Source organism: Eleginops maclovinus, chromosome 10 (assembly GCF_036324505.1).
Source record: "Eleginops maclovinus isolate JMC-PN-2008 ecotype Puerto Natales chromosome 10, JC_Emac_rtc_rv5, whole genome shotgun sequence".
Taxonomy (NCBI): Eukaryota; Metazoa; Chordata; class Actinopteri; order Perciformes; family Eleginopidae; genus Eleginops; species Eleginops maclovinus.
The window spans coordinates 15,128,190-15,151,884 of NC_086358.1; the positions used below are offsets into that span (position 1 = coordinate 15,128,190).

The 23,695-nt window shown below is 38.4% G+C and overlaps 2 protein-coding genes across 2 annotated transcripts in view; both read right to left on the bottom strand.

Moving 5' to 3' along the window:
* Positions 1-8,086, bottom strand: part of myo1d (myosin 1D) — a 101,002-nt gene extending 92,916 nt beyond the window's left edge. The window contains exon 1 of the mRNA XM_063893115.1: positions 6,879-8,086. Coding sequence (XP_063749185.1) covers positions 6,879-6,973 — 95 coding nt within the window. The 5' untranslated portion in view covers positions 6,974-8,086. The remainder of the gene's footprint in view (positions 1-6,878) is intronic.
* Positions 8,087-15,411: 7,325 nt separating this feature from the next.
* Positions 15,412-22,499, bottom strand: pdk2a (pyruvate dehydrogenase kinase 2a). The gene is made up of 11 exons (XM_063892788.1): positions 22,275-22,499; positions 21,491-21,632; positions 20,948-21,019; positions 20,308-20,492; positions 19,268-19,357; positions 19,092-19,169; positions 18,608-18,684; positions 18,408-18,506; positions 17,586-17,696; positions 16,832-16,945; positions 15,412-16,659 (listed from the first exon to the last, which is right to left on the bottom strand). Exons 1-11 carry the CDS (start codon positions 22,390-22,392, stop codon positions 16,516-16,518), a joined length of 1,230 nt encoding a protein of 409 aa, XP_063748858.1. The 5' UTR covers positions 22,393-22,499; the 3' UTR covers positions 15,412-16,515.
* Positions 22,500-23,695: the final 1,196 nt, after the last annotated feature.

Sequence of the window (23,695 nt, forward strand, 5' to 3'; positions counted from 1 at the left end):
GTGTGTGTGTGTGTGTGTGTGTGTGTGTGTGTGTGTGTGTGTGTGTGTGTGTGTGTGTGTGTGTGTGTTTGTTTAGTGATGCAGGGCTCTGGCTGTGAAAGTCAGTAAGCTGTCCGACCCCCGCCGAGGCTCAGGGCACAGCTCCAACAGGTGGACAAGAGAACAGTGCAACACTGGAGGAAGCAGTGAATGACATCACAGCCCAGGATACACAAACACACACAAAGAGAACATCCCATTGCTCACACACATCTTTCAGCCTTCTGAGTCACATGCAGCGAGAGGGATTCCCACACATGATCTCATGCAGGCCATCTCCTAAAAAACTAAACGCTCATTGCCTCAGTTAATGAGGTTAAATAAGGTTCAGATAGGAGATAAGAGGATGCAGTTTCTTGTTAAATCATGAGCCAGAGAGCCTAACCTAACAGCACTAAGTATTCTATGGAGACAGTAACAGCAGCATGGGTGAAGATTCATCTTTTAGGTAAATCATTATCAATTCCAGTATATTCAAAACATATTGATAACATCCACACTTTCAATAGCATTAATCAATTAGTTTTATCTTGGAAGTCTACAGGATTTAGTCCTATAAGTATCAAACTTATACGTTTAGTAATACAGGTGGCATTACAATGCTTGGATGGTAACAATACCAATAACACTTTTATTAAGTATAGATCTAACTTTCCAGCAGAACCAGAGATGTTGTCTTATTTGTTCCACTCCTCATCGTCAATAACTGGCACCTGAATTACCCACAATGCAAACTCAACTGACCACTCAGGGTTTTTTAGCTGTGCTATGCCAACAGCCGCTTTGTAGCCTGGAGCAGCTGCATCTGCAGCAGTGTTCTGGTGAACTCACTTCCTTATAATGCCACTCCATCAGCGTTATTTTTATTTCAAAACTTCAACTTCATCACAAACCAATGTTCACTGAACTGATATTTCTGGAGGGAATTTATGGACCCATAAAAGACTTCCATACGATTATTTCACAGTGATACACAACACCTATTCACAGTTGTTGATGTGTAAATATTATCAGGGCACTAACCCTTTAATAACATGTGCCAAATTTCCAACAATCTATGTTGTCTTAACAAAATCAAATGAAAAGTATTGAATTAGCAAAAGGTACAGTCTCATCACAAGGTCCATTTAGAAGTTATTAATGAGCTTAAGGCAACAGGAATAGTCAGAAGAATCTGCTAAAATGAGTAAACGCAAAAATAAAGTTAATAAAGAAAATGGTGAAATGCAATGGCCAAATTAAATGTCACGAAAAACAAAGGCTCTGAAAGAAGAACAACTTTGCGGCTTGGTGCCGACACTGCCTGCCAACTCAGGCAGTCCACTAATGAGCGACTCTGGGAGCTGCTGAACTTATTTTAGAGGGTAGTGAAGCTACACAAGCACAGCCCCTGTTTATGTAAGGATGGTAATGTGTTTCAGATTACAGACGGTTGTATGGAATTTCTTGTGGCGAGACTGGACATTTCACTGGTGGATTGCAGGGGAGCGGGCCCACAAGGCATTTCTCAAAAGTCCTCCTACGAACACGCCAGTTCAGGGGGGACTCTTTTTCGTGATAAGCACAGGATCTCCTGGAAGAGCCAGCTTTAGGAACTGAAAACATACTTGAATAATGAGTTCTCATGAAGTTTCGATGTTATGAAAGAAGCATATTTTACTTGCAAAACTGGCCAGATGCTGTCCCTCTAAGCCTATGATTGTAATTGACATTATACTCTGCTATCCAAGAGCTACTGGGCAAACGAGCAGGAAGCTTAGAGCGAATACTGTCTATTTCAGCGATCATCTATAAATATTTCTCTTCCAGTCACTGACCACCGCTAAAAGGAAAAAACTTTAATAAGCGGGTTGGGATTAAATATTCTTAGAGCCATTGCTGCACAGTATCACCCATTTTCATCTTTGCTGCAGGGTTAAATTATTTCAGTCAGTACGTCTTCACAAGGTTTTATTGCTGCGGAATGAACTAACAGATCAAATGAAACAAATAGAGTATGTGAGATGAGGCTAAAGAGAGAACCCTAGGCAAAAAAGACTTTGATGCCAAATGCCATGTTTTTAGTAAAAAAGGACATGACGTATCTATTGAGCCATATCTCAGAGTACAGTCTGACCCTTGACCTTGTGTTTCACTACCTGACAAGGTTCACTCTACCTGAGCCACATGGGTACTTTGATCCCTCTGATTATACTGCAGGAAAAATAGAGAAAACAGTCGGGTTGTCCCTCTCTGCACCACACCTTTTCAAGTTAACCGGTTATAACAGGAGAACCATTGTTCTCTAAAGCAGCAGATGAGAATAACTTGACTGTAATTTCATCGCCAAATCCAGGAAACACCAGAAATAGAGGGACAACTTCACATCCGAAGGCCTGATTTGTGAGTTCTATAACTCTGAAGAACATAAGCCTGTCTGCACATAGGGCCCCCAACTCGGCTATGAAGAGCAGCAGCAGGAAACAATGAAATGTGAGGAGCAAAGGCGAGGGGAAATGCCAGCTTTCCTGCTCCGTTGGCCTGCTCCATATTATTGGAGACTTCCTGTTCAAAGTCCTCTTTAACTCTCCATAGATGGGTTCAAAGGTCAAATCACTCGGCACAGTTCATGCAGTCAAACAAACAGGAGCTTACAAAAAAAGTTATCACTTATTCAAACATGATATTCTATAGATGTTCATCTTAAAATCTCTATCTTTGGCTCACTGGAAAATCAAAAGGATGCTTGCAAAGAATTCATAGCCTCTGGTTGAATATTTTTACAATAGATAATGGTGCCAACTACATCTGGGCAATTCAGAATTTGTGGTGTGCTTAAATCATTTTCAAATAGTGTACATATTTGGGATGTTATTGTCTTTTGCTATGGAACAGTAGCCCCTCCCTTCATATACGTCAACAAGACTGAAACAAACATAATAATTGATGAAAAAGGTCCATAACTATTTGGAAAAACACATGGCAGTTTGGCAGGATTTTTTTCCATGGACTCCAAGGGACAGTCAAAACAACGCTGCCTTATAAAGTCATTGAGCTGCAGTAAACTGTGCCTGGCACACATACTGCAAGCTTACAATACCGTCACACATACAGTAAGCAGAGAGCCTCCTTCACTCACTGCTGTTAGTATTAGGAGCCCTCTTAAAATCCGTCCTGCAAGAACTATTTTTAGTGAAACTCCTCTGATGCCATGTCTGGCTTGTGGCATCCCAGTGGGCATCACTTAAAAATCAATTAAAAGAACCAAGAGAACAATCACCATTGAAACATGATTTTCAATACTTTACTTCAGTCTCTAAACCATTCCCATCATTTCTAATCAGATCATTCCCCTCCATAAATACACTTTGGTCCAATGGCCGTTCCGCACCGGCCCAAAAATTCTTATCTGCTGACTGGTCAATTCAGGCAAATTCCCAAGACCCTACAGGAATTTGGCTTGAACTTTTATCCTACCAGACATCTTTATAAAGAGACTGGGCATCTGCTGGGCTCTATTTAGAGGTTGGGAGGCTACAGAAAAGGGAACAGGCCACATAGTTCAACCTCAAGTCAAACAAAGTAAATGTCAACTAGGGAAACCAGCAAACCTCTCCAAACCATGCTCCATTTGGGAACTTGATTACATTCTCAATGTGGCAATCACTTAATGGCACAAGTAGAAAACCCCTGCACAACAATATCATTAAGTTGGTTGCTAATCAAACTCAGGCAATGGGAGTCACTGAATGACAAATAGCTGCTAACCAAAGCTCAGCCTTTGACCCACTTCAAATTAAAATACTTTGGAGTTTCATAAGTTCTGCTTTTCAATATCCTAATCCAATGAAGGTTTATTGGCTATTCTACCATAGTTGTTAAAAATCAAATACATTTATTTTGTCAAGCTGAACTTTTGTGTGAAGCAAGTCCCTTTCATTATGCCAGGCAGTTAACTGTAAGGCTCAGATCCCACATTTAGCTTAAAATACACCCAGGAGAGATGTGCAGACGTGCTCCAGCCAGCTCACTTGTTTAGTATAACTGTACCAGGACAAATGGAGACCATTAGATGCCTCATGCTCTTTGGACCCCTCCTTCAAGTGGTCCACTCCCACCCAGACGAGGGAAAGGAGCAAAAAGGAAGCTCTCCTGGCTGGTCACACCCTCAACAAATAACAATCTGCACACGCCATGTCCGCACAGCGCTGTCTAGCTGGAGAGAAAAACAAACAGGCAGAAAATGGGAGAGAGATGGAAAAAGGGGCCTCATGCTGTCTGCTAGCTCTCAGGTCTACTTGCTTGGCTGCCAGAGCTTCTGTGCACAACACAGCAACTTGTCCTGTTTTATTCAAAATACTGTTAGCTGCCTTATCCTCTATGAATCATGAACACCTGGAAATCTTTTCTCTTAGGCATGTTCAGCTTCATATTGATACAGTTAAATAGATGTGTGCAAAGACGTGTAGGGCAACAACTTAACATTATTTGCATTGTTATTATCAAATAATCTGCGGATTACTTTCTATATTGATGAATTGGTGAATTGAAAGAAACACATCAGAAAACAGTGAAAATTCACTATTTCTTTTATTAATTAAATGTCTTTGTTTTCTATTTTGACCAACAATCCAAACCACGAAAAATATTTCATGTATTGTACTGTAAGACAAGGTCAAGCAGCAGCTTTACAGAATGGAAACATCAAAAGTTTGGAATCTTTGGAAAGACTATAAGATATAAAGAACTAATGTTTAAAAAACCTTAGAATTTAACCTTCTTAAGTCAATTTGACAGTGATCAAGACGAAAATAGTTGGCAACTATTTTGATAATTTAGTTATGTTTGATGTTTCTTTAACATGTTTTACAAACTTAAAAGTGTTCAAATAGATTCAAATAGTTGCAGATTAATTAATGATGAAATAATCATGGTTGGCAGCCCTACTGTCAACAAAGTAGTATCTGTTCTGACAACAACCAATCATACTTAGGCTAACCCTCCTTTCTGTTGTTTATTAATATACTCTTCAAAACTTCCATATGGGCAGACCTTGCGTAGCAGTTCTACATTTCCAAGCATGAATCAAACCTTAAACATTAGCAAAGAGACTATGACAATCATGCTTGATGCAAATAAATTAGGAGAACTTTGTAAATAAGGACACAAACTATCTGGAGCCAGAAGAAACACAGGCTTGGCTTGAAAAAAGGTGTGGAGATCCTTCTTGAAAAGTTTAGTAAGCCTTGTGGCCCACTGTACTTGGCCAAAGAAGGGAAACTATCCAGTATACGAGCCAACATGAAACCTGCATCATTAAGATCCTCAAAATATTTATACAAGTCACTGCTGGTAGTGGGTCGAGAATGTTGTACTGGGACTGGCTTAAAAATCTATTTTATCAACCAAGTGATCTTCCAAAGCAGTTTTTCATCAAAAATCTATAGCAGATCTAATACAAATAAAATAAAGACTAACGTCATGTCCACAACAAGATGCACACCTTACGTCCAAGCTCCATACACACAGTTCTCCTGTTAAGTATAGGGACTTGGTAATGTAACAGCTCTTTATCTGTGTCCTCTCACTGTTTCTTGTTCTGAGGTTACACATTTCTTTCCCCTCCAGGAAGTCAAGTCTTATTTTATCTTATGTGTCGCTTGAAGTCATACAAAAAGAGGATTCAGACAATAGTCCATCCTGCCCTTTTGCAGGCTTTTGAAACAATCTCAGCAAACAAAAACATATCAAAATATAACAACCATTCCAATGTGTGATGATCTGAAGACCAGAATATTTTTGGGGTTTTGGGGGTGAAGCCATGTCATTATACAGTCACCACATAGCTCAGAGAAAAATGGTACTCAATTCCTTCAAAACAAGAATTCTAAATTCCTTAAATATATTTGTACATTTGTTTTTGACAGGATATTTAGGCCAAATGTGTACAATGCCTTTCTTCTATTAAAGTTAATATCATACCAGAACAAATTATTGTGTTCTTTGGAAAGGTTACTTTAAAATCACATTTAAAATTACTGTCAAACAGGAAGAGTAAACTTTCTCTCATTGCAAATGTGTATCCTTCTGTAGAAAGCTACACTTGTAGTGTTCTTTTGGACATCTACTGTACCATGCCTTTCCACACGACCACCTAGTCATTCCAAGCACATAACCAACAGCTCTATTAAAGTGCCATCAGGGATCCGTTTGCACTTTCACTACAGATAGCAGAGGTGAGGAACCGAGATGGTGAAAGTGAAGCCACAGTCCAGTTAACCCACAACAGCTCTGTTCATTTCACAAAGCATGCTTGACACTTAGCCACTGACAACAGCAGAGAGGTAGGTGTGTGTGTGTGTGTGTGTGTGTGTGTGTGTGTGTGTGTGTGTGTGTGTGTGTGTGTGTGTGTGTGTGTGTGTGTGTGTGTGTGTGTGTGTGTGTGTGTGTGTGTGTGTGTGTGTGTTGTTTGGGTGGAGTCTCACACAGCAAAAGAATTACCGGTTAGATCGAGAGAAGGAATCAAATGAATGTAGAGGCATTACTCCAACGATTGTAATTAAAAAGACTACAGTATCGTCGCAGGTGCAGTGACAACAACATTAACATAATTGGCAGACTAGCTTGTTTGTCAAGTTGTGTTCAGTCATAATATATTATGCCAAACAATACAATTACACTCTGAATGAGCCAGGTTGCACCTGTTGAGTGGCTAAAATGAAACAACTAGACACATTTGGGCTAAAATGACGCTACAAGCCATGTTTGTCCTCACCTGAACGTGGTTTCTTTACCTCAAACTATTTTCCTGAGCATGAATGGATTTAGAAAGGTTAATGACCGCAGTGGGGTTTGCTTACCTGAGTTTTAAGTTAGTCATGAATTCTTCCAGAGACACGTTGTCCAAAAGCACAAAATCTGCTTTTCCAAACTCCAGGCTCTCGTGCTCTGCCATGTTTTTACCTTATTTTCTAATTGAAGCTCGCGGAAAAAAAATAGTTTTAACAACTTGCTTTGAAGTGCCGACAAAAGGTAAGCATTGGAGGGCTTCTCTGAGCACCTCCTCTCCTCAGTGGACAGCTGTGTGCTCAATTCGCATTTCCATTCGTCAAATTGTCATTCAGTCATGTTTTAGTAAGGTCGAAAGCTGTTTAAAAAATACCCTGTAGCTTCAAATATTGGAATAAAATGGTGGTGATTTCCTTATGAATCCGGCTTTTCTGTTAGAAATAAAAAGTTATCCCAAATTATTCCTCATGTCCATACAAAGTTTCCTCTTTACGCAAAAATGTAACATTTCCCGTTACATCGTGCGCGAGCTCCGTCCGTTTTCCTGGAGTTTCTCTCCTGTCGTCCGGGCCGACCATCCACCAATAGGATTGCAGCCGCCTCTTCCTAACCACGCCCCTCCTGTGGAGAGGTGTTGGTCAGACTGGTGAAATATTTCTGAAGACCACAGCCCCACCGCTTCTGATGCATATTTCAGCGATGACGCGCCACCTCTAAGTTGTAAAACACAAGGAGTAAAAAATACTGAATGTTTTGGCCCCACTTTTAGGATGCCCTCTGTGACCATAAAAGGAAAAAATAAGGGCTCATCAGAATTCTTTCAGTGGGATATGAATGAAAGGTATGGATTACATACAGCGAAACTGCAGCAAAATAACCTGGTAACTGCTAACAATTACATGTTCAGGGATCAGTTCCTTTGACCTGCCCATGTTCACTCTAATAAAGCCTGTCCTCCTGTTGTAAAACAACTGTACCAGAAGCTGAACACCATGAACACACTGCCACCAGGCTTACACTGATGTTAGTGCGCCACCTTGTGTAAAACACAGGCACCAGCCGTTTCTAAAAAGAGGATGGAATAAATTGGATGGTTTGATGGATGGATTTTTCATCTGTATATGTATTAGATGCATGGTTGGCACATGTTTGGTTAGATGTGGGATTGTAATTAGATTACTTGAAAAAATGTGCATGAGTATTTTGTTTGGATTCTTCACAGAATATAATTTGGAGAAAAGAAGTACACAATTTAGTCTTTAATGTGCTGTATGTATGTATGTCTATTTTTGTGTAGATCTCCCGGCAAAAAGGCACATATTTAGTCACGAGATTAGTCTCTTCTACAGGGCCCAAATAGAAGTGTGTTGATATCAAAGAATAGACCTACACCATCACAACCAATAAACCCTTTACATCACACTAAACCTGCAGATGGAAAAGCAATGCACATCAGAAGTACACTTTAGGAGTGACACAATTCTTGTTTTAAACCTCCGCAGTATGCCAAAAAACCACATGAGGGTTCTGGGAATATGTAGAAGTACATCTGCCACGACACTTGTTGACTAGGATGGGTGTGGATCGGAAAATACAACAGTTCTTCCAGCAGCCTCAGTATTGGCAACACCCTGCCTGCCACAGTGGGGAGTGGCTGCCACATTTGCTTACATGTACACAACTATAAGACAACTGGGGACCCTTACCTTTAGAAAAGAAGGACCAACCATTCTAGCTACCTCTCCATTTGACTTGGCAGTCACACATCTTGTCCTTGTTGGTGGTGTCGGTGGCACACCATGCCTGGTACAGGACTGTGTATAGGAAGCAGGGGTCAGGTCTTTTTTAAGAGAAAGGCATGTTGGTTTGTCATCATCACTTCAATTTTAAGTAAAACATTTTTATAAAGAATGTTATTATATTGACTGATCGGCTGCTATGATTTGCATCTGTGATTGAAAAAAAAATGAGACATTCAGCAGCTGATGTGCTGATGGAGACAGACAGTGAGTAATGAATATAAAGAGGCTACTTGAGTCAGAGCATTCTGCTGCTGACGTGTTGTTTCTTCACTCATCTCATTCTCTTTCTCTGTGTGTAATTTTAGGAAAGATTTAAATTTTGCAGCGTCATTAAAAAAGACAGCACATTATTAAATATTTATGATATTTTAAGATGAACATAACAATGAGTGATTCAGATTTTGCAGCTCATGTACATTCTAGTATAATAATCTTTAAAAGAACAATAATGTTTAGAAATGAACTTGTCAGCCTATAAAATAATAATTATTTAAAAAATCCATATTACTAAATGGAAATTGGATTTTCTTATTTTTTACCTTTTGTGGTTTGGGTTGCACTCAAGAGGCAATGGACCCTTTTGGTCTATTTCTTTACAGGATTTTAATAGTTTTTGCTATAGCCATGGGCAGAGGTTTAAGTGTAAAGCCTAATGTGCCTCATAAATACATGAGATTTGCACATCATCCTCACCCAAGTTTGCAACACCAATGTCGATTAGTGACAAATCGGACAGTTGTTTTCACTATTTATGCAAACATTTTAGAAATGTTTGGCCCATAAAATGCCTAAATACCCTAAAGGTTATAGTGATGTTTTCAAATATCTCTTTTGTTTGACAGACCAAAATCTATAAGTTTTCTGTCACACAAGTCCATTAACACTTGCAAATCTTCACAATTAGGAAGCTGGAACCGGAAATTTCTTTACGTAATTTCTTTAAAATTACCTTAAATGATTACCGGATTAGCAAAGTGATTTCATTTCTGCAGGTTGATTAATCAGTTAGTTTTTTCCATGCGCCAAGGCTGCAGCTCAGTCTGGAAAATAGAAATATGTGTGAAAACCTTGAAACTTTGAATAAAACCTTGAAAAAGTATCTGTCACTGACTTGGTGCGCACGGCTTTAATATAATGTAACATTCTATTCTCTTTATGAAAGTTCAGTGTGACAAAAGCTCAGCACAGTTCTGTCTGTGCTTAATAATATCAGGGAAAAAACCAAAACTTTTGTTACATAATGTATGAATTTTAAGTTCCATCTGCCTTCTAGCCCGTGAACAAAGCTGCTCATGCTCACTGAATGTGTGCTCCCTGAGCAGCCAACTGCACAAGATGACAATGTTACAAACACAGCCACAGCTAAGACAACCATCTGGGGAGAGAAACACAGTTGCACAATAGTTTGTGCTTACTCATTGTTTAATCACAGAAAGTGTGTTAATATCTGCATATTCTGATGATTATTTGTCATTTATGCAAAAATGCCTGATTCAAAAAAAGATCTAAAGCACTTTTCTTTTTTAACTGTTATTTCATAGTTCAATTTTAAAAACACGTTTGTGCTGTTTACACTCGTTTAAAAAGAACTGAGCTGACAACCCATGTGTAGCTACACTGACAGCCTTCTTCAGTTTCATCTTTTGTTGATACAAGGAGATAGCAAACACATGTTAGTAGCAACCATCTGAACAAAAATGCATTAAACTCACCAGTGTCAATATATATATATATATATATATATCACATTGCATCCTCATTTTCAGCAGCCAGGCCACGTGAAAAAGAGCAACTACATAAAAAGAACTGAAGTCTTTTTTTCCCGTTTAGTCCTGGATAATCTTTGGCCTATATTTAGGGTATATATTAAGTTTCTCTCTGCAGTATTCATTTCAGTCAATCATCCCCTAACCTTGAACTTATTTGACAACCTGTTCTAGCCAGGGCATGTGTAGAGCAGCTCATAGGGTATAGACTTTGAAAGTGCTTACAAAAATAGTAAATTATTTAAATAATAAATGATTTTACATTTGGCTGACTAGCCTTGTAAAATACTGGACATCTTCCAAATATATTACCATATGCAAATATAAGCAAACATTTGACTCATAACCTCATTTTCGAAGTTACTCATACTTCATATCAGCATGATGAGAAACTTAAAGCCTTAAATTCAGTAAAGGCACAGACAGGGGAATTTGCATACTTTTGTTTAACAGCATCTTTCTCACTTAGTTTAGGTGTTACTTTCCTGGACGAGTCGCAAATGTAGACATGAGAAGAATACGGTGTTGGCAGTTTTTATGTCTGTGTGGTCAGCTCAAAGTGGCAAAAGTGTTTAGTACAGTTACTACACATTGTCTACAGGAGGGAATAAGTGTGAAAACAATCATTTATGCAAGGGTTGCCACTCATAATGAACATCATCTGTTATCAAAATGAAAACTCAACAAACAGACAAAAGTGCAGGGTAAATCGGCCTTTAAATTATTGTGTATTGCCTTTAAATTAGATGCAGAAGTGTGATTTCATACTGTATGACACTAGTCAATATTTTCTTTAAATGATCTTTTCTTTGATCTTTACATTTTTATCATCAGTGTTGGGTGTACCGTGTTACAAAAGTAACGGAGTCACAGTAGGCTAATGTATTACTTTTTGCTGTAACGCAGTAATATAACGCATTGCTTCTGAAATTTGGGTAATATAATACCCGTTACAATTCTCAGTAACGCAGTTACAACACATTTTAACCCGAAATGATGTGGTTTTTTGTTTTTAAGAAAAAATCAACATCGTGTGGTGTATTAAATCTGTTCATACATACAGTTAGTTAAATCAGTTCATATACAGTTAGTTACTCTCTGAGGTCATAGAGAGTGCAGAGAGTGATGTTGTACAACAGGGTGTTGTATAACAAACCTCTGGAATATGTCAGAAGGCCTCCATGGATGAGTAATAAAAAGACAAACGTATATCTCACCTTATTTGGGTACGCGCAAGACATGTTGTACAAACGTATAGATCACCTTATTTGGGTAAACTACAGAACATCGCATTTGGCCACACACATTTTCTCCTATAAATTGTATGCACAAAGAGATTTCGGGGGGACTTCCACAATTGGCTCTGGGAACCTCGTATTGCCCGTGTTGGTGTATGATACTATGGTGTTGTAACAAACCTTATTATACAAGCTGGTGTCTCCGGATACTTCTTCATCATCTTCACAAACATCGCTACAAGATATACTTCAATCGCAAGACATTCAGACACTAAAGAAACAATTGTGCAGGTAGAGAAACTCAGTAAGCCTGTTTACTATTAAGAGGGCTGCAAAAACAGATTCGCGATTGAGAGCTGCAGGCTCACAATGCAGAGCTGCATGCTCGGAGAAAAGAAAAGAAAAAGACAGGAGAGCGTGCAGGCCAAAGCAACAGAAGGTAACTTTCTGTCGGTCTGCTGCTTGAACCCCGAGAAGTTGAGAGACTTGTGGCAGAGTGTTGAAGATCTGCAGCCTCTGTCCTCTGTGGAATCGCCGGCTTTTAGAAAGCTCGTCAGCCAAATCCCCGTTAACACACCAATGATAAGGTGAGCTAACGTTGCCATAGAGACTCGTTCATATACAGCAGGTTACAGGGCGGTGCAGAGGCTCCACTGTTATTAATAACAAACAGAGACGTAATGTTACCGGTATCACATATTATTTAGCCCACTTAAACGGAGCATGAGTTTAAAATCTAGCATGAGTTTAATTTCTAGTTCTCTTTCTAATTTTCAGTATGTACTGCCAGATAGATATATAGCTTTAATTAATCTCATCGACACTACCCGTTATGTTCAAATGTGATCACTTGTGTGTATACAATTGAACCTTAATTATCACAATTAAACTGTCAACTTCCCAGTCATTTGGTGAAGCTTCCATTAGTAACCTGCTACTAGGATACTAGCCTACTTATTGTCCTAGAAGCAGGACATTACAATTTTCCATCACTTTTGACTATTTCAAAGATATGGAGTGCTGCAGGAATGAGTCCGAAATCCCAGCAAATAGGTTAGCAATGTTGCACTTCCTGATCCCACTTCAATGTTATTTTCGGAGGTTAAATACCTGGAATAAGCTCTCTGGATAACAGAAGCTTTTCAAGAGATTTCATCTTTGTGTTACAATAAAATGCATTGCTTTAAACTACTACAACTGTTTATTAATTAATCTAAGAAGGTTATTTCTACTGGTTTTCTATACAGTAGGCCTACGTGTTAAATGTCTATTTAAGTTATCATTCTTTTTTAGCTTAGGATATCAACTGTTGATCCTTTACCTTTAGCCAGCTATTTGAACAGTTTTTCCAACACTATAAACTAATTACTTTAGCGTTAATCCAAAAGTCGTAGCCAACTATTTTATATGTTTATGTTTTGGTATTTATTAACTTTCTAACAATTTCAGCCGTCAACTCAACAACATTAGCTAACTTTTCACCTGCTTATCCATTACCTAATTATCCGTTACATTTAGCTTATTTCTTTATTTGTTAATTCATTATCCTACTATTAAACTTCTTCAACTGTTTATCCTAAATGTTTGAGCCAACTCGTGTCAACTTCTTTGTACACTTGCTTAATACCTTGTTTGCCCATAACATCCGACACATTTTAAAAATTAATCTCAATGTCTTTATTTTCTCTCTTTTCATTAATTTAGCTTAACCACAAGTATCCCCCACATAACTGATTGATGTGACACCAACATTGAATTTGTTCCTTTACCCACCTTTTCCAGGAAATATATTTTTGCACAGTTCACACGAACATGCAGATTTGAACATGATGTTCCTGTCACTGTACTGTAGAAATTGTTCCTGTTGCTATGGAGAGGTAATCAGCCTTTTTATTTGTATGAGATACGGAGAAGGGCACTGTTGGATTCTTTCCACTCCTCGATGTAGCTGTAGTAGCCTGGAGGTAAACATCCTGGTCTACGGCTGTATTTAGAACAGTTGTTGACAGCTTGTTGGCTTATAAAAACACAAGAGGGACTGTAAAATGAGCCGCACTTGACGCGTGCCACATGCCGGAAATTTTATTAATCAACAAAAACTGGGCATCCCCAGATGCCAAATGTAGTATGTGATTGGTATGCTCTAGTCAAAACTACTTGAACATGTCACCGAATTTAAGAAGTAAAAATAATACAGTTCATTAAAAGTTTGAACCAAATACAGTATATTGCTGATACTTCTCATGTATCATTGTATTATTCCCTTAAAGTACATGCCATTGGTCAGTGGTGGAAGGAATCTGAAACTATACTTATGCGAAAGTATAAAAGAGAAAAGAAAAACCACAACAACCACAACCACTGCATCCCAAATTTCCCTTGAATAAGTATTATCTGCTAAAATACTGAAGCTCAAATCAATATATTATTTTAACAGTATACCCCTTTAAAACATCGCTCTAAATATTAATGAATCATTCATTATCAAGTAATTAAGCAGCATTTTAATGTTGTAGTTTGTTTAGGTATAGCCTATTTAAATGTATATTGCCAGGTAGTTTTGAAACACACACACACAGACACACAGACACACAGACACACACACACAGACACACACACACACACACACACACACACACACACACACACACACACACACACACACACACACACACACACACACACACACACACACACTCCACATTACAACCTCTGTCCTATTGGGCTCTGGGCCAAACATTTTCAATAAGTGTGACCCACCTTGTCACTCTGTGTACCCACAGGTGGAAACTTTTACTCACATAAATCAGTCTGCAGCCATGTATTCGGTAAGATGTGTATTTTGTGCCTGACGGTCTGCTGCTGGAATGGCTACAGGGGAAGAACATGTGATCTCATCACCAGCTTTAGAACAGATCCAGTAACACTGACGGGAAACATTTTCCACACCTGATGAATAGCATAAGAACATATTAATACAGTTGAGTCTGGTGATATCTAGTTTTCATCGATTCTAAAACAGTTGTATATTTTGTGGTTTGTGCGTGTTTACTGTATGTCTACAGTTGCTGCACCTCCCTTTTGAGTGCCTTACCCCACACCTCACAACTCCTAGACAGCTATCTTATGACTTTGCGGGTATATCTGTATTCTTTTCTATATGTTTCTTTTCTTATCCATTTTATGCAATTTGTGTTTTCAAACGTTGTCTTTACTTGGAAAAAAATCACAAGATAAATGAAATGTATTTGAATGATCTTACATTTTTCACCTTAAGGATCCTGCAAGGACTTTCATTTGTTGTATGGACAGGAAATGTTAATAAGTTCCTTAGATTGCACACAATTAGTGCTATATTGCTTAATGGGACTAAGATAAATTCAGAGCACACTGTACTGAATGAAAAAAAAAAACTTGTCTTTTGTCTTGGGTCAATTTGACCTGAATCATCCAAAAAGGATTCAAAGGGTCCAAAATGTGAACATAATTAAAAAGTTAAGTTAAGTTAGATGTTATGCACATGGTGTTTTTCATACTTCTAGTTCTCCTAAAATGTAATAAAAAATCTCAATATATAGCGTTGCTAGCAATACATTGAACAACCCCTGTATCATGGTACGTTCATCACTAGATTCACAGCCTTACTCCACACTTTGCTTCTCCTTTCTTCTAACACAGCTGCAAGTGAAGACCACAGGGATCCTCCACTGACTGATATAATCAATCCCCTCTTTAGAGCTAATCAACAGTCTAGTCTCCCACTCAGTATGCAGTATTAAATAACACAGAAGAACCATGTAGTATTTAAGTTGTCTTTTTATTATTTGGACTTATGCACACTATGTACAATCATTTCAGTCGCAAAAAGTGTAGCCTATAAAAATAACCTTTAAATTATAGTATGATTGGGATTCATTTAATACAAAATAACACATTTTCAAAATAGATGGACATTCTTTTCCTCACATGGCACAGTGTGATGAACAATCAGAGACTGGCATTGCAATACTGGAACACAGACGGGAGTAGAAAGCCCATACATTGCCTTCTGGGGTTTAACAACACCAGCCTCTATGGAACTCAGCTAGAAGCACTAAACCTCCAAACAAAAAGCAAGAATATTAAATACAAATTGGGCCCTATAGTGCAGTACTTTCTCATATGCAAAACATGTACATTTTTGCACGGAAGAGGGGCAGTCTGGTCCAGAAAACTGATGGTAAGATAACCTTGTATCTTGTCAGTCAAAACAAAACTGTCACTTTACCTTTACAGGTCAAAAGCTCCAAACTAATATCCATGCATAAGCACAATAAACACTTTCAAAGTCATACATTTGGTCAAATCTACAGACTCTCTTGCTCTATTACGGTAAATTTACCAAGGTGCAACATAAGTATTATTTTCCATACTTCAAGTATTTAAATAAAATGAACCTTTGGGTGAAGTTGCTACTTTAAGGCATGGGTGACATTTCCTACAGGATATAGTTCTCTTACATTGTTCAACAACAGGTTCCGCCCTGTTTAAAGTCCTAATGTCGCTCCTCAAATACCTGCTGTAATAAACATGCTGCACTTGTTTTGTCCTAAACTGGAATATTAGAAGCCTCCTTTACATTGCTCCACACACATATCCACTGTTTTTAGTCACAAGTGCTGCCTATGTCTCTACCTGCACCTGATCTATGATGCATTGGTTTATATTTTCCTATGAAGAACCCAAAAAAGAACGATGGGATTGAAAGCAACATCATTTCAGGATGTCATGCTACTTCTAAAACCAAAGATAAAAGGGTAGTCTGCCTCCTTTAGTCTGGCGAGAACCCTCTTAGCAGCAAAATGTTGCCATGGGAATATGAAGAAGGCTTCATGGTACTAAATGTGAGCTTGAGGGAACTTTTCACTTGGGAACTTTATATCTGCTCAGATCTAGAGGCTCTTTACTGGGTATGCACCAGTCGTCTGCCTCCTGCCTCACTTTGTAGTTCTTCAGAGCGGTTTTGTTGTACACCGGCAGCCTCTCGATGGAGTCAGTGGACAGCGCCTGGAGAGACAGGAAGACAACATGTAATTACAAATTTCCTGTCATACCCGGCTTGACAGGTCTGCAGAGTTTGGCGCTTGTGCCACAGGGCAGTTTTTCTCTCTGTGCTGCAGACTTTCAAACTCTTGGCATCCTGTCGTAGTTTCATGCATGATCACCACGTCTGGCTCACCTTCAAGTAGATGACAGCGTCCGTACCGTGGCCCTCCATGGAGTAGAGCTGCAGGTCCCCCTGGAAGTACTTAGCATAGAGGCGAGAGATGGGCAGACCGTAGCCAAAGCCAGCCTGCACACAGACAGACAGAGAGAAGGGGGATGAAGGGTTTGAGAAGGCTTTGTTCTCTGTCACACTGCAAGCAGCAGCGTCCTTCTATCATTGCGGAACAAACGGGTCCTTTGTCAAGTTTGCTTGCTTTAGAAGTCACTCCGTTTGATAGAAACAAAATGATGCCAGGATTTCAATCTTTAAATAGGAAAGACAGTTTAAACCAGAGGCTAAATAAGTATTTCAATGTGTGTAGGCTTTTTGGAGCAATATGCAGTGACATTACACTTGTGAAAGTATTCAAAGAAGAATTGACCCCTCAAGTTGCAGTGATATAAATGCCTGTACAAAATTACATTATTGCATCATTCTCTCCTGTTATTATCTTGAGTATATTTGTACAAATTATTGTCCAAATTCTCGATTTATAGATAAAATTATGATTGGCAAGGTCAAATTGACCTTGTCCTTTGTACCCCAAATTCAACCAGTTCCTATTTGAGTCAAAGTGAAGGTGATTTGTGCCGAATTTGAAAATCCCACTAAACATTAATAAGAGAGAATGGGACGAACATAGAACCAAAAAAACATAAACAACCTAATGTGTTTTCAATAAATGCAGGAGTGGAATTGAGTCAATATATCTCTACTATCTCCTTACCAGTGGAGGCCGTGTGCGTTCTCCTATCTGTGGAGCAGGAGCGGTGGAGTACATGTAGCTGAAAAGGTTCTCCATCTTGCGAAAGGGGACACCACCGCCCTTGTCGCTCACCTGCAGACGGGGCAGATACAGAGTGGTGAGACAGCGCAGAGGAGGGAGGGACACAGTGACATGACATTTAAAAGACAGAGGTGATGCCGGCAGACGAGTGTCCGCCTGCCATGAACACATGGCCTCCACTTAACACTAGAAGGTAAGTGGCCTTCGGTTGCTCCACTGCACATATCATCATGGTAAATGTGCGATTCATTGTTGATATAGAAATATTATCAAGTGCAGCATGTCCTAAATCCTAAATTTACATTTTAGGTGTTTAATTAAAATTGCGTTGTACATCGTTGGCGGTGTATGTATGACTTGGCTACCACATGTATTGTCACAAGGTTTATAACAGACCATGGAGCTAATCATGCAGTGAATCTTAACAGAACTCAGGAGACAAATTGGGGTGGATGTAAATCCTTACACATCAGGTCAAGAGAGTGATTTGGGTGGCAGTGACAAAGAAAGCAGGTTCTCTTAGCTCTGAAAGCAAAGGTCTATGTTGCTTGTGTTCAATAGGGTGGTTTAACAGGCTCAATTTAAATTGTTAAAAATGTGCTGGTTCACACAAAGACTTATGTAAAGCTCTAATACGGCTGCTATTAGGAAGTATGTGAACATTACGAAAGAACCCTCAAAGGTACACATCACAAAGAAGACTTTCTAAATTTTAGATTGTTTGACCATTTCAAGAAGATATAAAGTAATTTGCAAACCTACCTTGATTGACATGTCCTCGTCTCCAAGAGAAACTAGGACTTTAATGGGTGGGAGGTTGTTGCTGTCGTCATGCGTCTCAATAGTGGCCCTCATGGCATTCTACAAAAAGAAGAATATAATATTGTAAAAAATATTTTATAATAAGTGGTATTTAAATCAACTTCTCATTGATATAATTCATATCTTATACTTTGTCGTACCTTAAATAGCTCAAAAAGCATGTGATAAAGGTGAGAGGGCACGTATACAATGCTCGTCGGATGGTTATTATTCTTGCCTGCAAAGAAAACAAACAAAAAGTGTTTTAATAAGGTTTCCCACTTCATTTGAATTCCATTATCCTCTCAATGTTTTCCATTTCTGGCAACTATTTTGCTAAGCTTTTATGTTTTCAAGAGGATGGGGAGGAAAGGGTCTGTGTGTCAATATTGTCTGATGCAGTGAGCCGGGGCTCATTTAGCCTTTACTTTAGCTTCCATGCTATAATGAGGGGCCTCTCAGGTCCATCTAGCCGTATGTTAATTTGCATACAAAGAGTCTGTGTGTACAAACAGAGGACTAAGCTCTATTTGTTCTTTCTTTAAATCTCTCTAAGAACAAGGACCCTTACCCTTTGAGGTGTCTGAATTAAGAGTGGATCTGGGTTTGTTTTTAACCAGCCAGAGTAAATTACTGTAAGCTTACTGCACATCTCCTGCAGGATCAGATCGGGGGAGCGGAGGTAGTACTGCTCACACAGCATTTTGGCACTTTGGAATGCATCTGAACAGAAAGGGAGGAGGATCATTTCAGAAATGATTATAGCAGAATAAAATTGAAGGACTTTATTTTTATGTTTTCCGATATTAATTAATATTTACCCTGGACTACATCTCCGACTTCACAGTGAGGGTCAATGCTCCCAATGGTAGTTGGGTGGATAGGGTTGAGGGTACCATCAAAAATAAGAGCTGCAGGGAAAAAAAAAAAAAGGTTAAGAAGTACAGAAAGCACAAATTACGTTATATTCTATTTAATTTTAATACTTTTAAAAATACATCCCATAGAATGTATAACACTTATTCAAAAATATTGTTTTTTTATTACATTTTATATAATGTTTTACATACAACAAAGCAAAATCCTTGTGTTTGAAACACTTTATAGAAAAAAGACTGGATTCTTTTGTTTTCTAAAAAAACCTTACAGAAAATCATTTTCCTACGTTTATAACTATTCTTCTATACAACAAACAAAACCTGACTTTTGATCGAAATGTTGGTATTTGCTTTCATTACAGCTAATACCTAAAATTATTAAAGGTCAGGTGATAACGCAATTTATACTAGGTAAGTAATAAAATAAGTGCACGCAAAGAAAACACAGAAAGGAAAACAAGTCATAAACCGATATGAACATTTATTGTAAATTCATTAAAGCTTCATGGTTTGCCCTGCCTGTAGCTGGTGTTGAAAGAGATTACACTGTCAGAACATGATATGCTTCTGCAATCTTTGTTCCACATGACTGATGATGATGATGATGATGATAACAGTATGAGCTCGCAATAACAAATACATTGTCATCATTCTGGAGTGGGCATCTGCTGAAAGAGAAGTCCTTAATGATGATATGATATGAATTAAAAAACGGAAATCACTACAATAAATATTTGTTTAATTGTTATTGTTGACTAAAGGAAAACCTGTTAGCTTTAAAGTGACAATAAAGCGGACTGCATGTTTTTTCAGGGTGAAAGCGTATTTTTCCCTCTGAGTGACAACAGAGAGAGAGCACAGTGAGTTTATATAAAACTGTCACACTGGTCATTTTTTCCAGAGCTAGTTTTTGTACCTTCATGCACACACAAGCACTGTTGCCAACACGCTGAAAATCCTGGGAAATGTGAAAGCGTACTCACTGTGCTGGTTGATGAGCATCCGGATAGAGATGCGGCTCATGTAGAAGCGGTCCAGAAAGTATTGGATGTTCTGGTTGGTTACTGTGTCATGGGAGAAGGCCTCTTTGTATTCTATGATACCCTGAGCCATAGTGGGCACCACATCGTTGTGTCTGTTCCTGATGGTGACTAATGTGTCAACAAACCTGCAGATGAAAGACAATAAGAAACTGAGTGGGAAATACGCGTTTTAAGAGCATTACAAAGCATTCTTTTTATTATCGATAACTGTGTTGATAATTGTTGCTCTATAAAAAGTCAATAAATAATGCAAATAACAATTAGCACTAGCCCTAAAAACAATTATGCAAACCGGATATGTGCATAGTTAATAACTATTTCTGCCCAATAAAGAAATGTTTAATAATTTGCTTCATTTAAGACAGTTTAATTAATCATTGGTCTATTAAAGGTCAGATAATAATGCAAGTTTGTCATGTTTTGTCAGTCCAAACCCCCAAAATAATAACTTTAATATGGTATAACACTGAAAAAAGCAGAATATCTCCATATTTGAAAGGATGATTTAGTTAAGAGAAAAAGGTTTTAAAAAACCATTCAAGAAAAAAGGCGAGGTTGCTGAGGAATTTTAGAAACTTACTCTCCAAGAACTTTGTAGTCATCAGGACTCTTGTCTAGAAATTCTAGGATTTCTAATAAACTCTGGATGTACCTAAGAAAAAATAAAGATGTTCACACACACATAAACATCTATTGTTAAATAGAAAACAGTGATTCTGCAGGAAACTTATTAGCTCATGGTCTGAAAAGGCAAGGCTGTTTTCGCCTTAGCTCACTCCTCACAAAAGGGAAGAAAGGCAGAGCCTGAAAACAAAGTCACGTGACATGTGAGGAGAAGTAGGGTAAGGTTCACAGTTGAGAGCCTCTCCTCTGTACACAGTTGGAAGGACTTCAACTTGGCAAACGGTTCTACTACTCAGACATTAACGGTCAACAGCTGTGACTGTAAACGTCTCACTAGTCAGGGGGGGTCATTTGGTATCAACAAAAGTTTTAAGAGTTAGCGAAGATGCAGAAGGACTCTCATTTTGTTCCTTTGTTTTGGAATAATATCTGCCACAGCTGAGAGGTTAGCAACATGGATCATAACAACACATGAAGCAGTTGTCTTGGCTTGACTTACCAGCTCTGCACTATTTGTACAGATGGAGTTGTGAGCAGTTTGTCAGGCAATAGGTTAATTTCCTTCATGATGTTTGAGAGTCTTACAGGGAGCTCCTGCCTCAAAAACACAAAAGAGGTCTTCTCACAGGCATTGATGGAACCTGATCAACAAAAAGGAAATTATAATTAGGGCTGAATAGAAGTGATATGAGGATAAACTCAATACTTTTGGGAATGTGATTGTTGATTGGGCGTTTTTTAAGAATATTCTGACATTTTATAGACTACAGTAAATGTATGTACTTTAAAACAAATATTAAATTACTCAACAGTGAAAGTGATCCATATTTTCTTAATAAAGTGAGAATAGTATTAGACATTTCAAATAAAAATGAATTGACAGCAGTGAATAAGTTATGAAAATAACAATTAGCTCAAACCCTAGTAATAATTATGAACAAAAACTAGATGTGTGCATTGTTTGATTTTTCAAAAAACAAATGGAATACTGAATTGCACTTCACAATTTCCATTACTGTTATTTTAAGTGCTGAAAGACTGTAAAATGCATGTTTGTTAGCATAAATATCCCGAACAGGGCCCAAACAGTGCTGTGGGGGCTTGCTACAGATCTGATGCAACACTCAGCACTATAAGCACTGTGCTGCTGTAGACAAAGAAACATGCATTGTAGACTGTAACTGAATCTTAACACATTTCTGATCTCGTTAAATAGAGCAATCCCTTTGCACACAGCTCCCTTGACAGTTTTATCCCACATGACACGTCTGATCAATACTCACCGAAATCGAGAAACTGCTTCATAGACAGCGGTGAAGGAGAGAATTTAGAGAAATGCTCGATGTGTTTGGGCACACTGGCCAAGGCGGCGTTTTTCATTATAAACCTGACGAACTTCATTATAGCTTTGAATGGTCCAAACTCTTTTACCTACACAGTGTTCACAACGTTCGATGCTATGCTAGCAAACTGACCGCCGCGGACCTCTTATTATAAACAGAGGAGGTAACCCTGAGCTCCAGCCAATGGGAATGCTGGCTTGGTTATTTTACATTCCAGACTGGCCAATGGGAAGCGATAGGGGCGGGGTTAGTGCTGCTCATGGCACACTCCTTCACAGAGGCAGTCTCTACTTGAGAAAAACAACAACCAGCTCAATGAACACATCACATAATAAACATGTTCCTGTGTGCTGAAAGATACTGATGTGTGGAAAAACTGATTGTTGGAATAAGTGCATATACTCAAGTAGACATACCATAGACTACTTTAGTACAATTTAAGGCCTACTTTATATAATTCTAAAATACAGACAAAAGGCCTTCTTTAAATGATGTTATCTCCGTTTAATGCAGCCTATATTTAAAAAAAAAAAAATCAAAATAATTGTGGAATATAACTTCAGTAAGATTGGAACGTGGGACCTTCTTTGCACACTGTAATATGTTTTCATTATGTTAAACTATATTATTTATTCCTATAATCTATCTGCTGCACTATGTCTTGGCTTCTAAATGATTGATGTGACTTTTTTTATATAAATGTGTATGATCGTTTTTTGGAGGGAGCATCATTGCTAATAACCAATAATTATTTAGCTTTTATTAATTTATTTCTGAATAGTTGGTTATTATTTACCTGTGCTTGTTAATGTGTCAACAACACTTCTGGCCAAAAGTAACATAAGCATTAATCTGCTGCTGTAACAAGATTCACTCCTCTGTTTTCAATCTTACTACCATGTTGAACCCGCTGCATGGGGTTTAATCCAATTCAGCCAAAAGAGCTTTGTGAGGTGTTGGGGATCAGGTCTGACTCACAGTTGGTGTTCAAGTTCATCCCAAAGTTTACCATTGGGTTAAGGTCAGAGCTCTTTGTAGGCTGGTCAAGTTATTTAACACCAAACTAAGAAAGAGTTCCTCCCTTAGGGGCCCACACATTAGAAACAGCCCCATATCAAAAGTACTGTACTTTAAGCGTGTATGCAAGGGTGTCCACATACTTTTGAAGTACTGACATGCTTATGACCAGGATTTGTGTGGCTCTGACTATGCTCAGTTTGGCTGAATATAAAAGGGTTTGATTCATTATAATTAGATGAATGGATAAATGGATTATAAAATTACACCTAATTTGGCAACTTGCTATCAGTAGGGTTGGGGAGGTTACATGTAACAGCATTATATAATCAGGATACAAAAAA